The sequence below is a fragment of the Scheffersomyces amazonensis genome, assembly GCF_036850825.1.
Source record: "Scheffersomyces amazonensis strain UFMG-HMD-26.3 chromosome Unknown RJT21scaffold_6, whole genome shotgun sequence".
Lineage (NCBI taxonomy): Eukaryota > Fungi > Ascomycota > Pichiomycetes > Serinales > Debaryomycetaceae > Scheffersomyces > Scheffersomyces amazonensis.
In genome coordinates this window covers 771,046-792,434 of record NW_027042746.1, presented here as the reverse complement: position 1 = coordinate 792,434, position 21,389 = coordinate 771,046, and the positions used below count along the sequence as shown (strand labels likewise).

General features: G+C 33.9%; 11 protein-coding genes across 11 annotated transcripts; 6 read left to right on the top strand and 5 right to left on the bottom strand. All coding sequences in view use genetic code 12, as the record gives it.

Moving 5' to 3' along the window:
• Nucleotides 1-216: 216 nt before the first annotated feature.
• RJT21DRAFT_122447 (uncharacterized protein) lies at nucleotides 217-1,886 on the bottom strand. Its single transcript, XM_064882406.1, has one exon. The coding sequence runs from the start codon at nucleotides 1,589-1,591 to the stop codon at nucleotides 470-472; it is 1,122 nt and encodes a 373-aa protein (XP_064736883.1). The 5' UTR covers nucleotides 1,592-1,886; the 3' UTR covers nucleotides 217-469.
• A 37-nt stretch (nucleotides 1,887-1,923) lies between these two features.
• GPT1 (Gpt1p) lies at nucleotides 1,924-4,258 on the bottom strand. The gene has a single exon (XM_064882405.1). It carries the CDS (start codon nucleotides 3,765-3,767, stop codon nucleotides 2,034-2,036), a length of 1,734 nt encoding a protein of 577 aa, XP_064736882.1. The 5' UTR covers nucleotides 3,768-4,258; the 3' UTR covers nucleotides 1,924-2,033.
• Nucleotides 4,259-6,060: 1,802 nt separating this feature from the next.
• RJT21DRAFT_51289 (uncharacterized protein) lies at nucleotides 6,061-7,660 on the bottom strand. The gene has a single exon (XM_064884885.1). It carries the CDS (start codon nucleotides 7,379-7,381, stop codon nucleotides 6,089-6,091), a length of 1,293 nt encoding a protein of 430 aa, XP_064736881.1. The 5' UTR covers nucleotides 7,382-7,660; the 3' UTR covers nucleotides 6,061-6,088.
• Nucleotides 7,661-10,774, top strand: GPI7 (mannose-ethanolamine phosphotransferase). Its single transcript, XM_064884884.1, has one exon. It carries the CDS (start codon nucleotides 7,941-7,943, stop codon nucleotides 10,659-10,661), a length of 2,721 nt encoding a protein of 906 aa, XP_064736880.1. The 5' UTR covers nucleotides 7,661-7,940; the 3' UTR covers nucleotides 10,662-10,774.
• REI1 (Rei1p) lies at nucleotides 10,775-11,986 on the bottom strand (the record flags this gene model as incomplete). Its single annotated transcript, XM_064885549.1, has 1 exon — nucleotides 10,775-11,986. The coding sequence occupies one exon, from the start codon at nucleotides 11,984-11,986 to the stop codon at nucleotides 10,775-10,777; it is 1,212 nt and encodes a 403-aa protein (XP_064736879.1).
• Nucleotides 11,987-12,207: 221 nt separating this feature from the next.
• On the top strand, nucleotides 12,208-14,648 carry RRP6 (exosome nuclease subunit). The gene has a single exon (XM_064882404.1). It carries the CDS (start codon nucleotides 12,254-12,256, stop codon nucleotides 14,588-14,590), a length of 2,337 nt encoding a protein of 778 aa, XP_064736878.1. The 5' UTR covers nucleotides 12,208-12,253; the 3' UTR covers nucleotides 14,591-14,648.
• A 199-nt stretch (nucleotides 14,649-14,847) lies between these two features.
• On the top strand, nucleotides 14,848-15,738 carry PSF2 (DNA replication protein). Its single transcript, XM_064884882.1, has 2 exons — nucleotides 14,848-15,036; nucleotides 15,109-15,738. Exons 1-2 carry the CDS (start codon nucleotides 14,917-14,919, stop codon nucleotides 15,622-15,624), a joined length of 636 nt encoding a protein of 211 aa, XP_064736877.1. The 5' UTR covers nucleotides 14,848-14,916; the 3' UTR covers nucleotides 15,625-15,738.
• On the top strand, nucleotides 15,739-17,788 carry ARG2 (acetyl-CoA:L-glutamate N-acetyltransferase). The gene has a single exon (XM_064884883.1). The coding sequence runs from the start codon at nucleotides 15,853-15,855 to the stop codon at nucleotides 17,584-17,586; it is 1,734 nt and encodes a 577-aa protein (XP_064736876.1). The 5' UTR covers nucleotides 15,739-15,852; the 3' UTR covers nucleotides 17,587-17,788.
• RJT21DRAFT_122442 (PAQR-type receptor) lies at nucleotides 17,636-19,056 on the top strand. The gene has a single exon (XM_064882403.1). The coding sequence runs from the start codon at nucleotides 17,990-17,992 to the stop codon at nucleotides 18,968-18,970; it is 981 nt and encodes a 326-aa protein (XP_064736875.1). The 5' UTR covers nucleotides 17,636-17,989; the 3' UTR covers nucleotides 18,971-19,056.
• A 2-nt stretch (nucleotides 19,057-19,058) lies between these two features.
• Nucleotides 19,059-19,953, top strand: RJT21DRAFT_122441 (uncharacterized protein). Its single transcript, XM_064882402.1, has one exon. It carries the CDS (start codon nucleotides 19,081-19,083, stop codon nucleotides 19,867-19,869), a length of 789 nt encoding a protein of 262 aa, XP_064736874.1. The 5' UTR covers nucleotides 19,059-19,080; the 3' UTR covers nucleotides 19,870-19,953.
• ARO4 (3-deoxy-7-phosphoheptulonate synthase) lies at nucleotides 19,899-21,159 on the bottom strand. The gene has a single exon (XM_064882401.1). The coding sequence runs from the start codon at nucleotides 21,081-21,083 to the stop codon at nucleotides 19,980-19,982; it is 1,104 nt and encodes a 367-aa protein (XP_064736873.1). The 5' UTR covers nucleotides 21,084-21,159; the 3' UTR covers nucleotides 19,899-19,979.
• Between the last annotated feature and the right edge of the window lie 230 nt (nucleotides 21,160-21,389).

The following is a 21,389-nucleotide window of genomic DNA, read 5'->3' as shown; positions in this document are numbered from 1 at the left end:
AATCGAAGTAGTATGACCAGTTCTTTGATTTGTTCAAATTTGGATAAACTTTCGGACAAAGTTTAGAAAACCGACATTATTTTAAATCCGAATGAACATCCAACATCAGAACATTTTCCGAGGGTTTAAATACTGAACAGGTAAGTACCGAAGTAAATCCAATACAATAATTCTGTTTCTTCGGTTATATCTATTGGAAATCAATTTACTCTACCGAGCCTCTCTAATGTATGAACATTTGCAAGACTCTTCTTATTAATATGATCGCAGAGTGCAACTGGCTCGAAAAATACTACAATTATGACTTACATGTTTTATAAGATAATTGTTCAAGTGAATTATACCGAATATATGTCGTTTTATTGTATCTGCTATTTATTTAAAAATTTAATAACAATGAGAGGTAGAAAACAGACTGCTATAAATCAAGCCTGATACATACTTACTCAAAAATAATAAGAAGAAGTAATTACATCGTATCTATTGTTGCAACCACACATTCTTGGATTGTAATTGGTTTCCAATTAAATGCTTTAACTGCCTTGGCATTTGTGGTATGTTTGGTAATATCTAAATATGGTACAATGGCACTTAAGGGTGTAATAATATAAGACACTACACGAACAAACCACGATGGTAATTCTCTTGTTGGTAGCTTTGTAATATCCACTTTCCCATCTTTGTTATTCTCTGGGATTGAATAATATGAACGGATCATTTCAGCAAATTGAAGGATTGATAAATCTGGCTTATCAGTAGCATCTATAATATATCTTTGATTTTTAGCAATCGGTTCAGACATTCCTCTGTATGATAAATAAGCAACGTCTCTTACGTCCACAGCACCAAAGTAAAGCTTGGGAGCTCCAATTTTCATTTTCCCATCAATTAAATTTTTGACAACAGCAGTGGCAGATTGAGAAAGCTTCCCAGGTACGTTTGGTCCATAAATTCCAGGAGGTGCCAATACGGTTACCTCTACCGGTTTGGATGATTTAGTATTTTTATCCGATTTGATCCATTCCCAGACAGCCTTCTCTTGGTAGAGTTTCGATCTACTATAGGAGTTTGGAAGCACTTTTTCTGAAGAAAATACTGATTCATCCAACAAAGAACCGGATGGTAATTCATTATAAGTAACAGCAGCACAAGAAGATAAAACGACAACTCTTTTGACGTTGTATTCTAAGGCTAAATCTAGAATTCTCTTGGTACCTTCGACTGCTGGAGTGACCATTTCTTCATCGGTACTTGGTCCTGTACTAATGGGAGAGGCAATATGCAAAATATATTCTACACCTTCGATAGCTTCTTTCCATCCAGCAGATTTATTCAAATCTGCTGCAAAGTATGTTAATTTTTTATTCAACATTTCAGAGGTGAGTTTTTCAAAAGTCTTATTTTCATCACCATAACCTTTGACATGTTCATAAGAATTTAATCCAAGTAAGTCCTTGTTCAATTCTTCAGATCTGCCAATATTTCTGACTGAAGTACGGACATTATATCCTCGTTGTAATAACTGATACAAGGTGAAGGTCGCAACATAGCCGGTTCCACCAGTAACTAATACCAAATTTTTCACAGCCATTCTTATAAAGAGGAATACAAAAACAGGTAATTCTAGAAATATCGAGTGTCTCTTATAGTACTCAAAAGAATATTTGCAATAATATGTCAATGACTTGTAATTATTTGTAATATAAGTTTGCCGTATAGGTGAGCAGTAGACTTGGACATAAAGAAAACTATCAAGTAGTTTGCAATCCCCACTGATTAATTTTTGTCTATATGCTTGTAAAATGTCGTGCAGGGATACAATGTTTATGTTTCGGAGCTAGGTTGACTTGATTTTTTTCCGTTGTAAATAGTGACACAAACCTAAAGAGGACATTTTGCGACTGCAAAAATGATATTCATAGTGGTTACTGTAATAGGCATTATATTTAACTATGAAACGCAAATTAATATGTATTAGAAAATTTCACTATATAGATAATATCAAGAATTAAAATAAAAATAAATACCACAACCTACTTCTTCTCATCAGAATATTCTAAAGACTCATCCTTCTCTCTACCGTCAATGACATCAGGAGTATCTCCGTATGTAATGTCAGACTCATCAATGTTACTCTTAGGACCAACATACCACTTATGAGCATCAACAACGAACCAAATAGAAGCCATAAGTAATGGACCAAAGAAAACAACAGCTGTCCAGTTCATTGATTGTGCATTCAAATCTGATCCTGTTGTGTATGGGAAACATAAAATTGGAATCATGACCAACACGAATGCACATGATACGGCACCAATAGGAGTAGAAAGTCTTCCAAGATTCCAAGGACCAGGTTGGAAAGTATTTCTAGCATAAGTGATCTTTAATAATGTAGGCATAGTAAAGGAAACAAAACCAGCAATACCACCCACTGAGAAAATAGCTCCAATAGCAGTATCACCTGCAAACATTAATAACAAGAATAATTGACCAAGAACTACATTAACCCAAACAGCAATAATAGGAGTCTTGGTTAATGGACTGACTATTTTCCACCATTTAGAACCTGGAAATAAACCATCTCTTGAGTAAGCCCATGTCACTCTTGAAGCAGCTAATAAACAAGATTCACCCATAAAATAAGAAGAAACAATAGTAAAAGCAGTCGCAGCAATAACCATATCTTTTTTCATAATCTGCGTTAGATACAGGACAAATGGCTGACCTAAGCCTTCTGGATCTGCAGCGATCAAATCTATGTCAACTAATGTGTAGGAAATCGCGATCATAAAAATAAATCCGATTACACCACCTACAGTAGAGGTTAAAACGATTGCTTTAGGGGCTGCAATATTAGCATGTGTGGTCTCTTCGGCAAGATGAAAGGGCGAGTCATAACCGGACATAGCCCAAATGACTCCCAAGAACGACATCAACATGGCGATCCCTTGAGGAAAGTCGGTCTGATTTTCCAAAGACCATGCAATTGAGTTTGGATTGAATTTTGGGATTGATCCGTCGTACATAGCGACGCGGTCGTTACCAGCAAGGATCATGATGAAGACTATAACAAGGAAGAGGATATTGACAATGGTACCTAAGGAATTAATTCTGGCAGCCCATAAAGTTGGTAAAGATGCAATAAATCCATGAGTGACGTTAATTGCGGTAGTTAAACCATAAATTTGACCATTTGTTGGTACATAGTCAGGTTGACAGTAAGTTCTTAAAGCCAACATCATACAAGCACCCGAATAGTTTACTGAAGGCATACCAGTAATTTGACATAACCAATTAGCCCAACAAGTTAACCATGTTAAATATGCTTTATATTTTGGTGGGGCTAATTGTGATACTGCATATGGAGTACCAGTAGAAACCGGGAAGGCAGAAGCAATTTCAGCCAAACTGTAGGCAACGGAAGTGACGAAAAACACTGCTAAAAGCCAAGGAATTGGCGACATACCAATAACCAATTGTTGGTAGTCGAAACAAGCGGCAATAGAAGGTAACAAACCAAGAACAGAGAATGATACGGCAAAGATAGACCATAAAGAGAATTCTCTATCGAATTCTTGTTTATAACCCATAGCCAAAACCATGGCTTCATCATTATCTACCATATGATCGACATTGATAGTGATATCTTTATGGGACAAAATAGAAGTGACATGGACGTTATCAACATGGACTTGAGAAGTAATTGGACCCAATTCTGGGTCAGCCTTAGAGTAAGACACTATGGGATTAATACTTTCCGAACTCATTATATAAAATTATTGATAGTAATTATTTAAGATTGCAAGATAGTATCAAATGATCTATGATAGTTGTTTGCATGAAATTGAAGGGTAGGTAGTTCAAACTGAAGTAAGATCTATATGTATGTTCAAGACTAAATTAGATCCGCAGATGAGATGAGTTAAATTAAGTGTAATGCAATTAAACCAAGTTAAATGAAATGAATTATAAAATTGAAGTAGAATTGAATATGAGGAATTGAAGTGCTTGATAGGAGGTATTTAATTCTTGGTTGGTTAATAATTAAATCACTATAAAAAAAGGAATAAATGTAAAGAAAGTGGGACAGAGCCTCTACTTATATATAAAAAATGCAAAAGAGGTTTGGTAAACTGTTTTAGTATGATAACGGTATTAATTGATATGATTAATTATTTGATGGATTTCGGGGTAAAATTTTATAGAGATTAATTATTACTTTAAAAAAAAAAAAAACCTTATCAAAAACAAAAAAAAATTAATAAAATAAATAAAATAAAATAAAAAAAGAAATTTCCGCTTGTAAAAACTTGACTTTAAATGCGTTACCGCGGTCAAGAATTTCCTAAACAGTACAACTAAAAGATGATTGACATTTAAACATGGGAAACCGATATGCTCTGAATATAACGATTATAATATGAAGGAATAGGTTGAGAAATAATTTAGATGATACGTAAGACAGATAGATAGATAGATAGTTGGATAGATAGATGGATATTATTGCGATGCCTTAGATTGCAAGAAATGTTTGAAACAAAATTTTGTTGACTTCTTTGATTTCTTTTGCTACAGTGATTTACCATTTTTTTTGTGAACCTTCTACTTATTGTTATGCTACAAGACGAAATTATCTTTCATTACCTTTACCAACTAAACTAAGCACAGCGGCTCAGATGGCGCTGGTATGTTGATGAACCCCTCTAGGGCGCAATTATTATAGTAGTTTACTTCCCTAATTGAACAAAAGACGCTAAAAAGTATAATTTCATGAAACTTGAGAGCCCCTCTTGCACATTGTTGCTGACTATTTTTCAGATTTTTTTTTGTATACTTGTAAGGCAATTTAGCAGGGTGCAAGTTATATTTTTAAAAACTGGATAATGCTTTCCTTACTTACTTAAGGAAGTAGTCACACGCTAATTATCCACTCTTATCATCACTATGTAAAGTTATGTCTCTAATTATTCGTAGTAATGTGATGTACGGATCCTCACGATTGGACGGTAATAGAACCTTGTGGCGAAAGACAGACAGATAGGGAAGCATCATATAATAAATGTAATTATCGAAATGAAAATAACAGTAGTAATATGTACTCTAAATTAATTATTATACTATGTATTTCTGGTTAGCCAATAAGACAGCTCAATATTTGTGAGATAAAGTCGCAATTTAAGCGGCACTACGAGAAATAAAATTAAATAATAAATTTTAATTTCATTTATTTTTTTCTTTTTTTTTTTATCACAAAATTTTTTTAATCTGGTTTACCTCTGTTTTGATCCTCAAGGACGCATTGAAACCTTCCAAATACAGTAGGGAATATCTTGTTCATCACATTATCTTCAGCTAAATTGCAAATCTTTTCTTGGACCCCCCTTTTTATTCCATATGTTTGCTTATACTTGCTGTTTGTATCGATTTCTCCCCCAGATCATAAGTCATATTCATTCTGTCGTGTCTCTTTTATCAGTTACAATGTGATGCTGAATCTAAGCGGTAGAAGCCCATTATGTACAGTACTCCGAATTATCGATTAGATAACAGTTACAAGTTTAAGTTAGCTGTTTATTTAATCGTTTATTGTTATAATTACAGTAATTAAAAGCATTAATTACAAATGATCACTGTTGTACATGAGTGGCAGAAATTTCAAAACCTTAACGGTTAAATAAGCTCCGTACCATTGGTGGCCCCCTTCCACACGCACTTTCAAGGGCCGTTTAGTTCATTAATGGTATTTAATTTGAAGAGGGACAGCATTGTCTTAGTCGGAAAATGATTTCTCTATTGCTGATCTACTTCAATATTCTATTCCTCCTTTGATCATTATTCGATAACTGTCTCTACCTAATTAGGGCTTAACCTCGATGCAGTATTGAATGCGCACTTATCCATCCAATTGCCCTTTTAGGAGTATGCCGCGAAAGCTCTCCTCTTAGGTGCAAAAGTGGAGATTCAGTAGAGAATACTACAAGCAGTATTAAAAGTTGCGTCCTATATGTAAGTGTTCTCCGTATTTATTACTAGATTTAGAAATACTTATTTCGCTTCCAATACAAATAAGAACTATTTTCTTTGTTTACTAGTTGCTTCTGAATGCATCATACTGTAATACTGCATTCAATAATACTTCAAGTCCAGTATGTATTTCTTCTGGTGAACTATACTCTTCAGGATTATGACTAACTCCATTTTTGGATGGAATAAAAATCATTGAAGTAGGAACTCTACTGTTAGTAGCACAAGAATCATGACCTGCTCCACTGATCATTTCTCTCACTTTATCCTTTCCTACAATGCTTATAGCACTGTCACGGACACAGTTAATACAATCAGAATGGAAATTGACAGCATTTGAAGTGTAAATTAATTCAAATTCAACTGAAAGATTTCTCCCAGATTCCTTTGAAATCTTGGGGAATTCATCTTTGATCTCTTCAAGAATTGCTGATAAACCGTCATCCTTTACATTTCTAACATCAATTATAAATTCTACGAATTCTGGAATGACGTTCACAACTGCTGGTTTAAGTGTAAATACCCCTACACTGAAAAGACAATTATGTTTCTTAGCTAATTCATTACCCTTGATTATCATTTTAGAGGCTGCTAAAATAGCATCTGATCTGGCAGCTAAAGGTGTCGTTCCAGTATGTTGAGCTTTACCGTAGACTCTAACTTTAAACCAAGAATAAGCTTGAACACCGATAACAATTCCAATCTTCTCATTAGCATCCTCTAATACTGGTCCTTGTTCAATATGAATTTCAAAATGAGCTGCAATTGGGTTGGTTTTATACAGAGCCTTAACTGGACCCAAATATCCAATTCTTTTCAATTCGTGTTCGACAGTTACTGGATCAATATCAGTCACCGATTGAAGTTTATAAGCTTGTTCTAAAGGAATTTGTTCAGACCAAACACTTGAGGCCATAATCGATAATGGAAATCTTGCACCTTCTTCATTAGTCCAGTTGATTAAAGCAATAGGATAATTTGGAACGAATCCATTTTCTTTAATAGTTCTCAATACTTCTAATCCTGATAGTACTCCCAACACTCCGTCATATCTTCCACCTGTAGGTTGAGTATCCAAATGAGATCCAATAGCTGTAGGTTTGGCATCATTATTCTTACCCGGGTATATGGCAAAAATATTTCCAATCTCATCAATTTTGACTTCACATCCTAAAGATTTAGTTTGTTCAACAAACCAATCACGAACACCCTTATCATAATCACTTAAGGATAATCGGCAAACTCCAGTTTGAGTTGATTCTGGACCCCAAACACCTTTTGCTCCGAATCTTTGAGCTGTCTCATGGATGGTATTCAATAATCTACCGGGTTTAATAGTTAAGGATCTGAAAGACATTATAATTATAGCACTAATTATATTAAGTTATATTAAGTTATATTAAGTTATACAGATTTTCGGAATTTTTCAGTTTTTTTCGGCGGACTTGAGCTTATCTATACTTTTTCTTTAGTGGGACTGGGTGTTTATTATCCTAATTAGTTTCGCTAAACGGTGCGGAACTCCAGTTCCTGAAAAAGATTAGCTGGCTTAATATGGTAATTTGCGTCTTTATACCCTGTACTAGCCGTTCCGTATAGATCCTATTATTCTTGGAAGCGCTTCAACAGTTTTACATTTAGTATAACAATCCAGTTTTAATTGATAATGTGAAATAGTAACTCTATATGTAACTCTATATGTATCTTTCTAATCCCTCTACATAATCATCACTTACCTCTACTTTATGGTGACTCTTTCCGTCTACCAGTGTGCCAATTACGGGGTAATTAAAAAACTTTATGCTGTGTGCAGGGCCGTCGTAATTTTTCAGTCGATATACGCGTGGAGTATGGAGATGAAGTAGACCCATATGGCCCTATACTCCACCTAAGACTAAGCCTTATAAGTGAAAAATATGTTTGGTTCGATTACGTTCAAGTGGGTAACACAATTGGTGGTGCTTGTGTCTCATATAGTTGGACTTTTCATCTTTTTAAGAGGATTTTTCCCCTCCAAAGTGGTTTTGCCGGGCTTTAATGGATTTTATGAATCAAGATCTCCCTTTGGTATCAATGACAAACCTCAATTTGATAAAGTAATATTTATGGTGGTTGATGCTATGAGATCAGACTTTTGTTTTTCCAATACTTATTCCCATATGACATTTCTTCATCAATTAATTAATGATGGTTCGGCTATACCGTATACTGCCTTTTCCAATCCTCCTACAGTGACATTACCTAGATTAAAGGGAATTACTACAGGAGGAACTCCTAATTTCTTGGATGCTATATTGAATGTAGCAGATGATAAAGATACTTCACAAGGTTTAAACAGCCAAGACTCATGGGTATTCCAATTTAAAAATTTGAATAAAACCGTCAACTTCTTTGGAGATGATACTTGGTTAAAATTATTCCCTGGTCTGTTCAATGAGTTTGAAGGTACTAATTCATTCTTTGTTAGTGATTTCACTGAAGTTGACAATAATGTAACTAGACATTTAGATACTCAATTAGATCCTAATAGTGCTCAATGGGATGCATTAATTTTACATTACTTAGGGTTAGATCATATAGGCCACAAAGGTGGACCAGACTCTGTATTCATGAAACCTAAACTTGAAGAAATGGATTCAATCTTAGCCCGAATCTATGATTATACATTGATTCGTAAAAGCGAATTCAAAGAGGATATCTTAATTGTATTCATGGGAGATCACGGTATGAATGATATTGGTAATCATGGAGCTTCATCTCCTGGAGAAACTAGTGCTGCTTTGACGTTCATCTCTCCGAAATTCTCCACAAATTTAAACTTGAACTTGTCATCTCCATTAGATCATGATCTGGACTATACTTACTACCACCGAATTAATCAGATAGATTTGGTACCTACGTTAGCAGGACTTTTGAACTTCCCTATTCCCAAAAATAACTTGGGTATAATGGTTCCTGAATTGTTAAAATTATGGTCCAATGAGAAGCAACAGAAGGCCATCTTATGGGAAAATTGTCAACAATTAATGGAATTATTTAAGGCAAAGTATGGTGACAATGATAGCGACTATGCATCGGTATGGAATAGTTGGAATTCATTACAAACTACTGTATCATCACTTGATTCATACTATGACTTGTTATATGAAGTCCAACAGATATTGGCATCTTCAGCCACTAATTATGACTATAATGATATATTTATGGGCTTTGGAATCATCCTTGTATCCACATCAGCAGCTCTTGTTACTTTCAACCAGTATTTTTTGAGTAATAAGAATATCCCCAAATCTTTGGTGGTCTATTTTGAAATATTTGCAGCAATCTATGCCTTACACTTTCATGGATCTTCATTGATTGAAGAAGAACATCAAATCTGGTTCTTCTTTACTATCGTATCATCCGTATTTATGCTTGGAGTGTCATTTAAATCATTCAACAAATTATCTCTCTTGTATTGGGGGATTATATTCTTAGGTATCAGACTTCTTAAGGCTTGGAATAATAGTGGACAAAAGTATTCTTATAAGAATACTATTGGAGCATACTTATTAAATCAGGATACAGATATATTATGGTTATTAATAATTGCTACATACATTATTTATTCTGTATGTCTATTCATTCAAGGAGGATTTTCAAGAAGTTTTGAATTCCTTAATCCTAACCCTAATCAAACTTCTTCTATGGATGTTAGACAGGCGGGAAGTCTTATTTCATTCATTGCTATTTTTGTTACCAGTTCAGTGGGTCTTCTGTTTAAATTATGTCAATTCTATAACGATGGATATGGACTTCCTAAATGGTTAAAGTGGGTATTCTTCTGGATCCTTGAAAATTATAATGTATCCCATAAATCAATTGATAGTGCTGATTTCAAATTTGCTCTTCAATCTATTAATACTCAATTATCTAGATTAAGTGGTTATTGTATTTTGGGATTATTGGCTATTAGAGTTTCTTTGGGTAAAGTGAAAAAGTTTAACATTGGAATTATTACTGATATACTGAATATTGTTACGTTATATCTAATTCAACAAACTAAATTTGAAAATATCCCTATATTCATTGTATTACTTGGTATTAAGTATGGGTTTGGACAATTAATTATTCAGAGTCAATCTAAGGGTACCAATATTGATCAACATATCTTATTAACTACAATTTTCACTATATGTATTCAAAATTTAACCTTCTTTTCTATGGGTAATACCAATCTGTTGGCAACAGTCGATTTATCAAATGCTTATAATGGTATACTTGAATATGATGTTATCCCTGTTGGAGTATTAACATTCATATCGAATTTTGTAGGACCCATTTACTGGTCATTGGCATCTTTACAATTAATCTTTGAAACTTCCAAGGTAAGATTCGAACAATATGGTGATAGTAAAGATCTTATCAACTTTAAGTTCTTAAAAACTTCGATTTTATTAATTAAAACTACTATAAGTACGTTGTTTTATGCATTGGCTGCAACCAATTTATTGGGATCTTGTATAAATTTACGATTTCACTTATTCATATGGACGGTATTTTCTCCTAAATTATTATACTTTGCCAGTTGGTCGGTGTTAGTCAACTTTCTAGTTGATCTAATCTCCGCTCTGGTTATTCTATTTGTATTCTACTAAAAAGTTCCTTTAATAAAAATGCTTCACTTCATTAATGCTAGATAATGCCTCATTATAAATATAAATTATAATATGTACATAATTAATTAATACTAATATACATACCCACCCAATTATTGTAATAATTGATCTCTGTAATGTTCTTGTTGATTAATGAACTTAGCAGCTCTTCTGTCGTTGACATCTTCTCTCTTCTTTTGTCTTCCCCATGCTCTCTTCTTTGTGGCTAATTCTTGTCTATCTCTTATGGCTAACATATGTCTGGTTTCAGCAGCAATTACAGTTCCTTGACCTTCTGATAATACTCGTTCAGGAGTTAAGTTTTGTCTGTAATATCTGGCTAATGAACGATGTCCAAGTACGGTACCTGATGGTAGTATTAGATCTAATCCATTTTGGTATATGGCATCTTGTTCTGATGGAGGTAAATCATCTTCTGAGTCTCCTTCATTTTCTAAATCTCCTTCTCCTTCTCCTTCATCCAGTACATCTTCCCATTCATCTCCATTATCATCTCCTTCTACTGACTTAGAGGTATCTTCGTATGTCGAACTGAAATCATAGAATTGAGAGATTTCAAGCTTCTCATCTTCTGACTCATAGGGAATTCTCATATGTCTCTTTTGCTTCATATGTTCTCTAGCAGCTTCAGCATTTCTTCCTTGATAATTACAAGCAATACAGAACCCATAACTGATCTTTTCACCAAGGTATCCGATTAATCCTTCTTTATCCACTAAATAAGTCTTCTCCGGTATATAAAGTCCAAAGTTCTTAAACATATGGTCAATATTCTCATCAACAGTATCAAATACTTTGTTATACTTTGGATGAGAAAATAAACAAGTAGTAGGAGTGATTTCAATCCTATTGGATTCCTTCTCTTCAATAATCTTTTGCTCTTGTTGTTCCTCAGTAAGTTCTTCTGGCTCAATCTTCTCTGTTTCTGTTTGTTCTGGTGTCTCTGTTTGTTCTACTTGTTCTGTTACTACTTGTTTAACTGGTAATTCCTGTCCTTGCTCTTTCATCTTAGCTATCATAGCCTGTTTTGCAACTCCCAAAATTTGACGCTTCTTCTCTTGGATGGCCTCTTTTTCTCTACGTCTTTGTTCCTTCTTAGTCATCTGTTTCTCTCCCTTAACTGGAGTTTCCTTTTCATCTTCCACACTCAAATTAGCCACTTTAGTATTAAACAAATGCTCATCTATTGGTGGTAATTGTGCTACTCTTCTCTTTAAATTATAACGATGCCATTCAGACTTCATATGACTTCTTTGGTCTTCTGCTCCTGGGAAGTTCAACCCACAGGTGTTGCACGTGAACATATTCATCTTAACTATGACTACTTTACTAACAACTTTTATAACTTTTACTGTTAATAAACTTTATGGTCTTCTCTTACTAATAGTTAGTGATGAGCTGAAAAAAATTATTAGGGTTGAAAAATTTATTTTTCCGCACGTGACTGAAGCACCCTCCCGCGATGGAGATGGCCCATTTTGGAAAATACCGAACTACTACTATTAGAGAAAGGGTATAGTTATAGATATAGACATAGACATAGATCTTACACTACAGTACTGACCAACAGTATGTCACAAAAGCCCGAGTCACAAGACCTCTTTAAGGACGTGTTTCCCAAGATCGTTCAAACCATCCGGTCAGCATCATCATTGGCAGCACAAGATGTTAGTTTCTATAAGTCGATTGATTCAGGATTATCAAAGGATATTGAAGATAGTTCTAAAAGTCTTCTTGAAGTTGCTAATCGTTTATTAAGTACTATGGGAGATGGAGTTAGTCCCATTCAATATGGAGAAGAAGAAATCGTAGGAGAAGTTAGTTGGAAGTCCATATCTCTGACATTGGATATATTATATGAGAATATTGAACAAGCATTTGATGCTCAACAACGAAATAAATCTGCATCATCAGATGACAAACATATGACTCATCTTGAACTGTCGGGTGATGGTTCATCATCTCACAATGTAAATACAAAATATGATGGTAAACGTATTCAGAAACCTCAACTCCAATTCAAAGTTAAGATTGATAATTCTGAAAGTCACCCATTTAAACCTAAGATCACGACCAAACCACATGCATTAAGGTCATTTGAAGAATCTACTACCTTAATAAACCCTGAACCTACTTATGAAGATACCATAGAAGTAGTAGATCCACCATTCTATCCTCAACCATATGATTATGAAATTGATAATCAACCATATCCTGAATCTATCTTGATAAATTCAGAACCTATTCCATCTAATGATTGGTCTACTACCAGTGCTATATGGGTTGAAACTATAGAAGATTTAAATAAGATGATAGAAGATTTAAGAGACAGTACAGAAATAGCTGTTGATTTAGAACATCATGATTATAGAACTTATTTCGGAATTGTATGTCTTATGCAAATATCTAATCGAGATCAAGATTGGATAGTAGATACTTTAAAGTTAAGAGATGATCTAGAACCATTAAATGAAATCTTTACTAATCCAAATATAGTTAAAGTCTTTCATGGTGCATTCATGGATATAATATGGTTACAAAGAGATTTGGGATTATATATAGTTTCATTATTTGATACTTATCATGCTTCAAAGGCATTAGGATTCCCTAAATTCTCTTTGGCATACTTATTGGAAAATTATGCAAACTTTAAAACTTCAAAGAAATATCAATTGGCTGATTGGAGAATAAGGCCATTACTGCCTCCAATGTTAGCCTATGCCAGATCAGATACTCATTTCTTATTAAATATATATGATCAATTAAGAAATAAATTAATTGATTCAGGAGATGAAAAACTCCGTCGAGTCTTAAATGATTCACGACAAGTTGCCAAGAGACGATTCGAATATACAAAATTCAGACCTTTATCAAATAATGGTAATGGGAAAGTTTCTTGTCCTATAATGTCCAATAATCCAGCTGAACCATTTTCTTCAATTATGGTACTGTATAATGTTCCAGTTCATAAAAAGCCTATTGTGGAAGTATTGTATAATTGGAGAGATTCTATTGCCAAAGAAGAAGATGAATCTGTAAGATATGTTATGCCTAATCAATTATTAGTCGATTTAACTAGTCTTGATGAAAATGTTAATGTCGATAGAATCTTAAACGCTTCACGTTTCATATCGGAACATGTAAGACTTAATGCCAAGGAATTAGCCAGTCTTATTGAAAGTACCATTAAGAGAACTGCTCAGAATGATTGGGATTTAGTAGATAAATGGCATGAAGATACTTCCAGTGGAAATATTGGAAGTATTACTGATGAGTCATCATTTAAAGAGTTATTCAATCACTGTAAAGGATTATTGAAATCCACAGGAGCATTATTGAGTACACATTCCAAGTTATTCCCCAAGATTTATGAAGGTGCTAAAAAGTTAATTACTGTCGAGTGCAACCCGGAAGACATGACGGTGGTTAAGCATGATTTTGCTAATGAATATAAGGATCGTCTCGAACATGCTTGGAAGGGTATTACTTCTATTCAAGATGAAGTTGCAGTCAATATAGGGTCGATAGAAGATGAAAATGATGAACCAGTAGAACAAGAAGAACCTGTGGAAATTCCAGTAGAAGCTCCAGTAGAAGTTAAGACTGGAGCTGCTACACTCTTTGCTGATAAGGGTGATTTCGATCCTAATGAATTAATTACTCTCCGTAAGAAGAACTCCAATCAGCACGTATTCAGCCAGTCTAAAAAACGTACTCAACAAGGTGATAACTTTGACTTAGCCAATGCTGACAAAGTATTACTTAATCCAAGCAAGCCTAAGGACAATAAGAAGAGAAAACCTCGATTCGATCCTTATTCACGTGAAAGTCAAGGACCACAACCTTCCAAGAAAGCCAAGCCCATGACCCAAGGGAAGAGTTCGACATTCCGAAACAAGAGGAAGTAAGCCTATTGTTTATATAATTTATAGTTGTATAGTTAATACTACACTCATACTAAGCATATCAGTATCTACAAACAAATAACACTTTCTCTAATAGTTAATAACCCACACTAACACATTTAATAATACTCTCTAATAGTGTAGGCCGCTTATATAAACACTTTTTTGCAATCATTATGAGACGCCGCAGACGCGTTCTCGGTAAAAAAAAATTCAGCCCGGTGCTGACTGAAGAATTACTACTCTACTCCATTAATGAACTACACCTCTCGCTGAATTGAGAATTGTTGAGAGATACTCGTTAGTGATTACTGGTTAGTTGTACAAAGATGGTGCTACCTAAGCAGCTACAAGGCAATCTCATGCCATCGGAAGTTAATTTCCTTGGTGAGAATGAGCTAGTCACTATTCTTCCAAGATACTCCATGAAGAAAATGCAACTTATCGGAGTAAGTAGATGGCTACATACCTAGAATAGGATTAATATTTAATGTTGACAATACTAACTAAACCATTTTTAGACTAAAATTCCAGCCTTAAGAGCTATGCGGAGAGAGCAAGTACCCCTCTGGGTAGCTCTCATCCTTAAGTCGCAAGACAAATGTAGTATCGTGCCTCCTAAATGGTTAAATGTGGTATATTTAAAGGACAAATATGATGAAGAAGTGAGAAATCCCAATCAATTCAGTTCCTTACCATGGCATTGGCTTGAAATTTCCAAGATTTTATTAGCCAGAGCAGCTGATGATCTTACCGATCCATCGCATCAACTCCGATCTATTCTACAAGATTTACGAGAAATTAGATTAGTTAAATCACGAAAGGGGTTAAAAGAACTTAATGAATCCAATATAGTATTGAATGGACTCTCATTATTAGAAATCAACGAATTACGACCTTTCGTATTAACAGTCATGAACAAACTACGTCAACTACACGATACTAATAATGAACAAACAGCAGCAGATACCAACGGAAATGATTCTGATGGTATGGCTGATGATGATGATTATGACGATGAAGGTGCCTATGTTTAAAAGTGACTCTCGCTCGCACCCACTTCCACAAAATCATATTACAAACCACCACAAACCACCAATAAGGTGTAACCCTCTAAACGTGCCTGGTGAGTGATAGATGCCGCCTTTGTTTGTGTGCAGGCAGCTCCACAACTATGACTGAAAAAAAAATTATAAGCAAACAGTAAACCCAGTAGACTAATACTATACAGAAGATCAGGTGGAGAAACAGGTGGTGCACCATAGATGAGCAAATTGAGGAATTTGAATCGAGAGTTCATATCTAATTTGAAGACTCATAAGCTAGTTACTGACGCTAAACGAAACCTCATTCTTTCTATATTGAAGTCTACAACCACTAAGAGAGAAGCCAGAAATTATCTTAATAAATATCAGAATCAGTTTGATTTTGATGGGTTATTGTTTAAAAATGATGATAATTCTTTAAGAAAACGAGATAACCAACGAGAATTATTTATACAGAGGTATTTGAATTATCAAAATCCATTTATAAATATCTATGATGATGAGATTAAAATTAAAAAGATCCCTTTACGATTAGCTTTATTTCGAATAAAGTTTCCAACTATTACTGTAGATGAATGGAAAGGTATTTCAGAAACATTTAAACGTTTGGTCCATCTAGGTATTTCACCTGTCATATTATTGGACTATGATCATTTGGTCGATCAGACTTTCAAATATAATGAATTATATATGATTAATCAAGTTCATAAAGTTACAAATTATCTCGGCGGTCCAGAAGATATTGATGATGATAATGGTTTGAAAACTACCATATTAAGATCCTTATTCTCACGAGGAGATAGTAATTCTACTCCCACTATAAATAGTTTGGAACTGTTATTGATCCCATTATATCAAGGAATTATTCCAATCATACAACCAATAGTATATAATAGCCAAAACTCTCATCAGGAATTTATTAGTACAAACCAACTTCTTTATGCCTTAACTTCATCATTGCTTAAAGACACTTCAAATTTATTATCCATTGAGAAAATTGTCAATATCGATCCCATTGGTGGTATACCATCTATCGAAAGAAACCAAACAAGTCATGTATTCATTAATCTCTCTCAAGAGTATTCAGATATTGTATCGGAATTATACATTGGATATATTGAACCACAATTAAGAGATTTACATGTAGCCAATTTATCAAGTATGAATGATATTTTACAGTTAGCATATTCCAAAACTGGAAATGATGAAACTACCGGTATAATAACAACTCCAAGGGTTATGTCGATTAATGATGATCAATTGAATCCAATAATATATAATGTATTGACTGATCGACCCATAATTTCATCATCATTACCTAGTTCTAATGGTAGAACTCCTCAATTATCTACATCCATAGTTAAAAAAGGTATTGAAGTAAAAATATTTGAAGAGTCGGAATATTTAGGAGATCAATTCACTTTGAATAATCTTATAAATGATGGACTAATTGATAAGGAGAAATTAGTATGGTTAATCAATGATTCCTTTGGTAAATCTTTAGCTGTTGATCAGTATATTAAAAGAATAGATAAAAATTTGGCAACTTTGGTTATAGTGGGTGATTATGATGGAGCAGCTATAATAACTTGGGAGTATGATGATAATAATGAAAAAGTTGCATACTTAGATAAATTTGCCATTGCCAAGAGAAATCAAGGTTTACCAGGAATGGCAGATATTATATTTAAGATAATCTTACAATCACATCCATTTGAATTAATATGGAGATCAAGAAAGAATAATCCAGTTAATAAATGGTACTTTGAAAGATGTATAGGTTCAATGAGCTCACCTGAATCTCAGTGGAAGATTTTTTATACTGGTGAATTGTTTAATAAGAAGATTGATAAGACTAAAAAGAAGATCATTCCTGAAGGTACAGTGGGGATTAAAAGAAAGCTTCAACAATATTCGAAGATTTGTGAGAACATACCTCCATCATTCCCGTAAATTTCTCTACTTTTATATAGGGTATACAGTTTAATATATATAATTAGAGCATACTATAAATAATAACTAGACTGCAGACTACTGGTTTACATGTGCTATACCACCAGAACTTGTTAACAACCACAACTCACTGTTCTAAGTAAATGTACTCGTGGTTATTTCAGCTATCAAATGAACCAATTTCTGTATCCAAACCGTCTGGTTCAAATTTTACGTCCCTGTTCAGACCCAATATGTCTCTGAGGAACGGACAAGAACCATTACCGCATTAGGCTTAACCTTTTTTTTGCAGACCCAATGATCCAACAATTTAAAGATCCAACAATTGAGAAACCCTTTTGTCCAGCACTATATATATTTACTAATTTGGCAATTAACATTCATTCAAAATCGTTAGTTCAAAATGTCTTCCTCAGAGTCATCGACCATGCGACAAAGAAGATCTGACGAACAGTCGCAGCAACAACTGGTACCTCCCGACAATAAGACAAGATTATACTTTTATCATGAACTTGATATCTGGCAACAGGATAATCACTTTATACGTTCCGGATATGTTAAAGAAACAAGTTCGTATTGGGAGTGTCTACAATCGCTTTTATATTTCCATAATGAGACTATAAATATATACTCCCATTTAATTCCGTCTTCTATAAGTTTCTGGGCTATCTTATACTACATCAATTTCCATTTAAAGATTTATGATAATTATCTAGGAATATGGGAAAAGATTAATTTCTTACAATTTGGAGTGGCTTGTACGTTCTGTCTTTTCATGTCTTCGACTTTCCACTGTATTAAAAGTCATTCTCATAAGGTAAGTAAATTTGGTAATCAACTTGATTATTTTGGGATTGTGATTCTTATTACCTGTTCATTAATATCCATAATTCAATTTGCATTCTATGATCATACTTACTATAGAGAATTCTTTACTACAGTATTCCTTATTTTAGGTACTATCTGTACAGTATTAACACTTGCCCCACAATTCTCTTCCAATAAGTATCGGCCCTTACGATCTCTAATGTTTATAACTTTCGGATTATCAGGGGTACTTCCTATAATATCGGCTGTTGGTTTATTTGGCTTTGAAGAATCTGCCAAAAGATGTAATATCATATGGTTAGCTCTTGAAGGTATTTTTTATATCGCAGGAGCTGTTTTATATGCCATGAGAGTTCCTGAAAGGTTTACGCACGTAGATGAAGATGCAACGAGTCTATTAAATGGACCTCAAGCAGGTCGATTTGATTTGATAGGTCATTCCCATCAGATTTTCCATGTTTTCGTAGTCATTGCTGCCTTCTGTCATTGGTTGGGCTTATTAGGCTGCTACCACTATCTACATGAACATATACTTCCCGCCATGCAAGTTATTTAGCATGCTACTACAAGTACAGTTGATACTCTTTTTATATGCGCGCAATTAATTATCAACAATACAAATCTGGTTATTATATATATATATATATTTAATCTTCCGTAGATCATATGTACACGACTCTCGTAATTTTACCTTGCCATTCTATATGGAAGGGAGGAAATAGCTTAGGTGAATCACGAGATGAGTGGCACCTTGTAAATTTCCAAATAGAAGGATACGATCATTTAGCATTCAAAGATCATATTATACAAAGTATCGAATACATTAAATCAGATCCCCATAGTTTTCTAATACTTTCTGGAGGCCAAACTAAGGCCGAGAGTGGTCCTATCTCCGAATCATTATCATATTATCAGTTAGCTACACAATTAGTGGAAGATGAACATAAACTGTCAATACTATCACGTATATCTACTGAAGAATATGCCCGAGATTCATTTGAGAATGTCATCTTTTCAATATGCCGCTTTTATGAATTATTCAATAAGTATCCTGACAAAATTACCATAATAGGATTTGAATTTAAACGGGATAGATTCTTGAAATATCATTTGTATGAAGCATTGAATTTCCCCTTACATAGAGTAAAATACATTGGTAATTCACCGACTCCTAAGGACTTATCGGACATAGAAAAACAGATATATTTTAAGGACTTAGATGATAGTGAGTATAAATTTGCTGTTAAGTTCTTTCAAGAAGATTGGTATGGTATTAGAAAACCTCTAGCTTCAAAGAAGGCTTCAAGAAATCCATTCAAGCGTTGGCATGGTTATGCTCACAGTAATCCATCCTTAAGTAAATTCTTACTACTTCTACAACAAGAGGTTGAATTAGATAATGAAGATATTAGAAAGTTATTAATAGACGCTCCTTGGATAAGTACCACTTTATAGATTACTTATACTTATACTTGGATATAGTATATATAATAAATTAACTTATATTTTGTGTTATAATTACAAGAAATTAATAATTTAGTTTGTTTTACATACTTTTGTAGAATCTAATCCTTTTTGTTTAATACTCTTCTGGCTTTAACAGCTTTACTTAATTTGGTTAACATTTCAACAGTACTTTCCCAAGAAACACATCCATCAGTGATAGAAACACCATATTTCAAAGCTTCTTTACCTGAACCAGCTGGTGGCATACCTTGTTTACCTTCGTTAATGTTGGATTCAATCATTACACCGATAATAGTATTCTCACCTTTTTCTATTTGTTCAACGACGGAGTCAAGAACTATAGGTTGGTTTCTGTAATCTTTTCTAGAATTATCATGAGAACAATCAATCATTAATTTTATATTTGGATTGGTTGATTTTGAAATGGCTTCCTTAGCAGCAGCAACGGATTCTGCATCATAATTGGTTAATTTCTTACCTCCTCTTAAGATAATGAAACCATGATCATTACCCTTAGTAGTAGTAATAGCAGCCATACCATTCTTAGTAACACCCATGAAATGGTGACCTTTAGATGAAGCTTGGACGGCATCTAAGGCAACCCCTAAACCACCATCAGTACCATTTTTAAAACCAATAGGGAAAGATAAACCAGAAGCTAATTCTCTATGTAATTGAGATTCAGTAGTTCTAGCTCCAATAGCTCCGAAACTTAAAAAGTCAGAGAAATATTGAGGAGAAATAGTATCTAACATTTCTGAACCGATTGGTAATCCAGTAATAGATGTTAAATCAGAATATAATTGACGAGAAATTCTTAACCCTCTATTAATATCAAATGAATTATCAACATCTGGATCATTAATTAAACCTTTCCAACCTACAGTAGTTCTTGGCTTTTCTAAGTAAGCTCTCATAATAATTACTAAATCATCTTCTAATTCATCAGCTAAAACTCTTAAACGTTTAGCATAATCAAGAGCTAAAGATGGATCATGAATAGAACATGGACCAACAATAACTAAACAACGATCATCTTTACCATTTATAATTTGAGAAGATTCATAACGACCTTTAATAACAACTTCTAATGATTTTGCAGAAGCCTTGATGTCATGTTGCAATAATGCAGGAGGAATTAATGGATCATAACCTAAAATTCTGGTATCATCGTATTCAGCTGGAACAGGAGTTTGACTCATAGTAACTGTGATATAATGTATATGTGTATATGTGTATATATGTTACAGTTACCCCAATAGATCTCTTTAATGGCAGTTTCTACTGAAAAGTTACACTTTTTAAAAAAAATTTCAGGCCGTTACCAGACAACGTTTCGGAGCGGAAATTGAAGAGAACGGGCAGGTTCTGTGTGCAGGTCCTGACTCATCGGTGTAATACATACAGTGCTGAACGTCATTATGCTGTGCAAGGGCATCCTAACGAAATTATTACTATGTTATTGGTTACTAGAGTTTATTATTGACTTTGAAGTAGAAATATATACT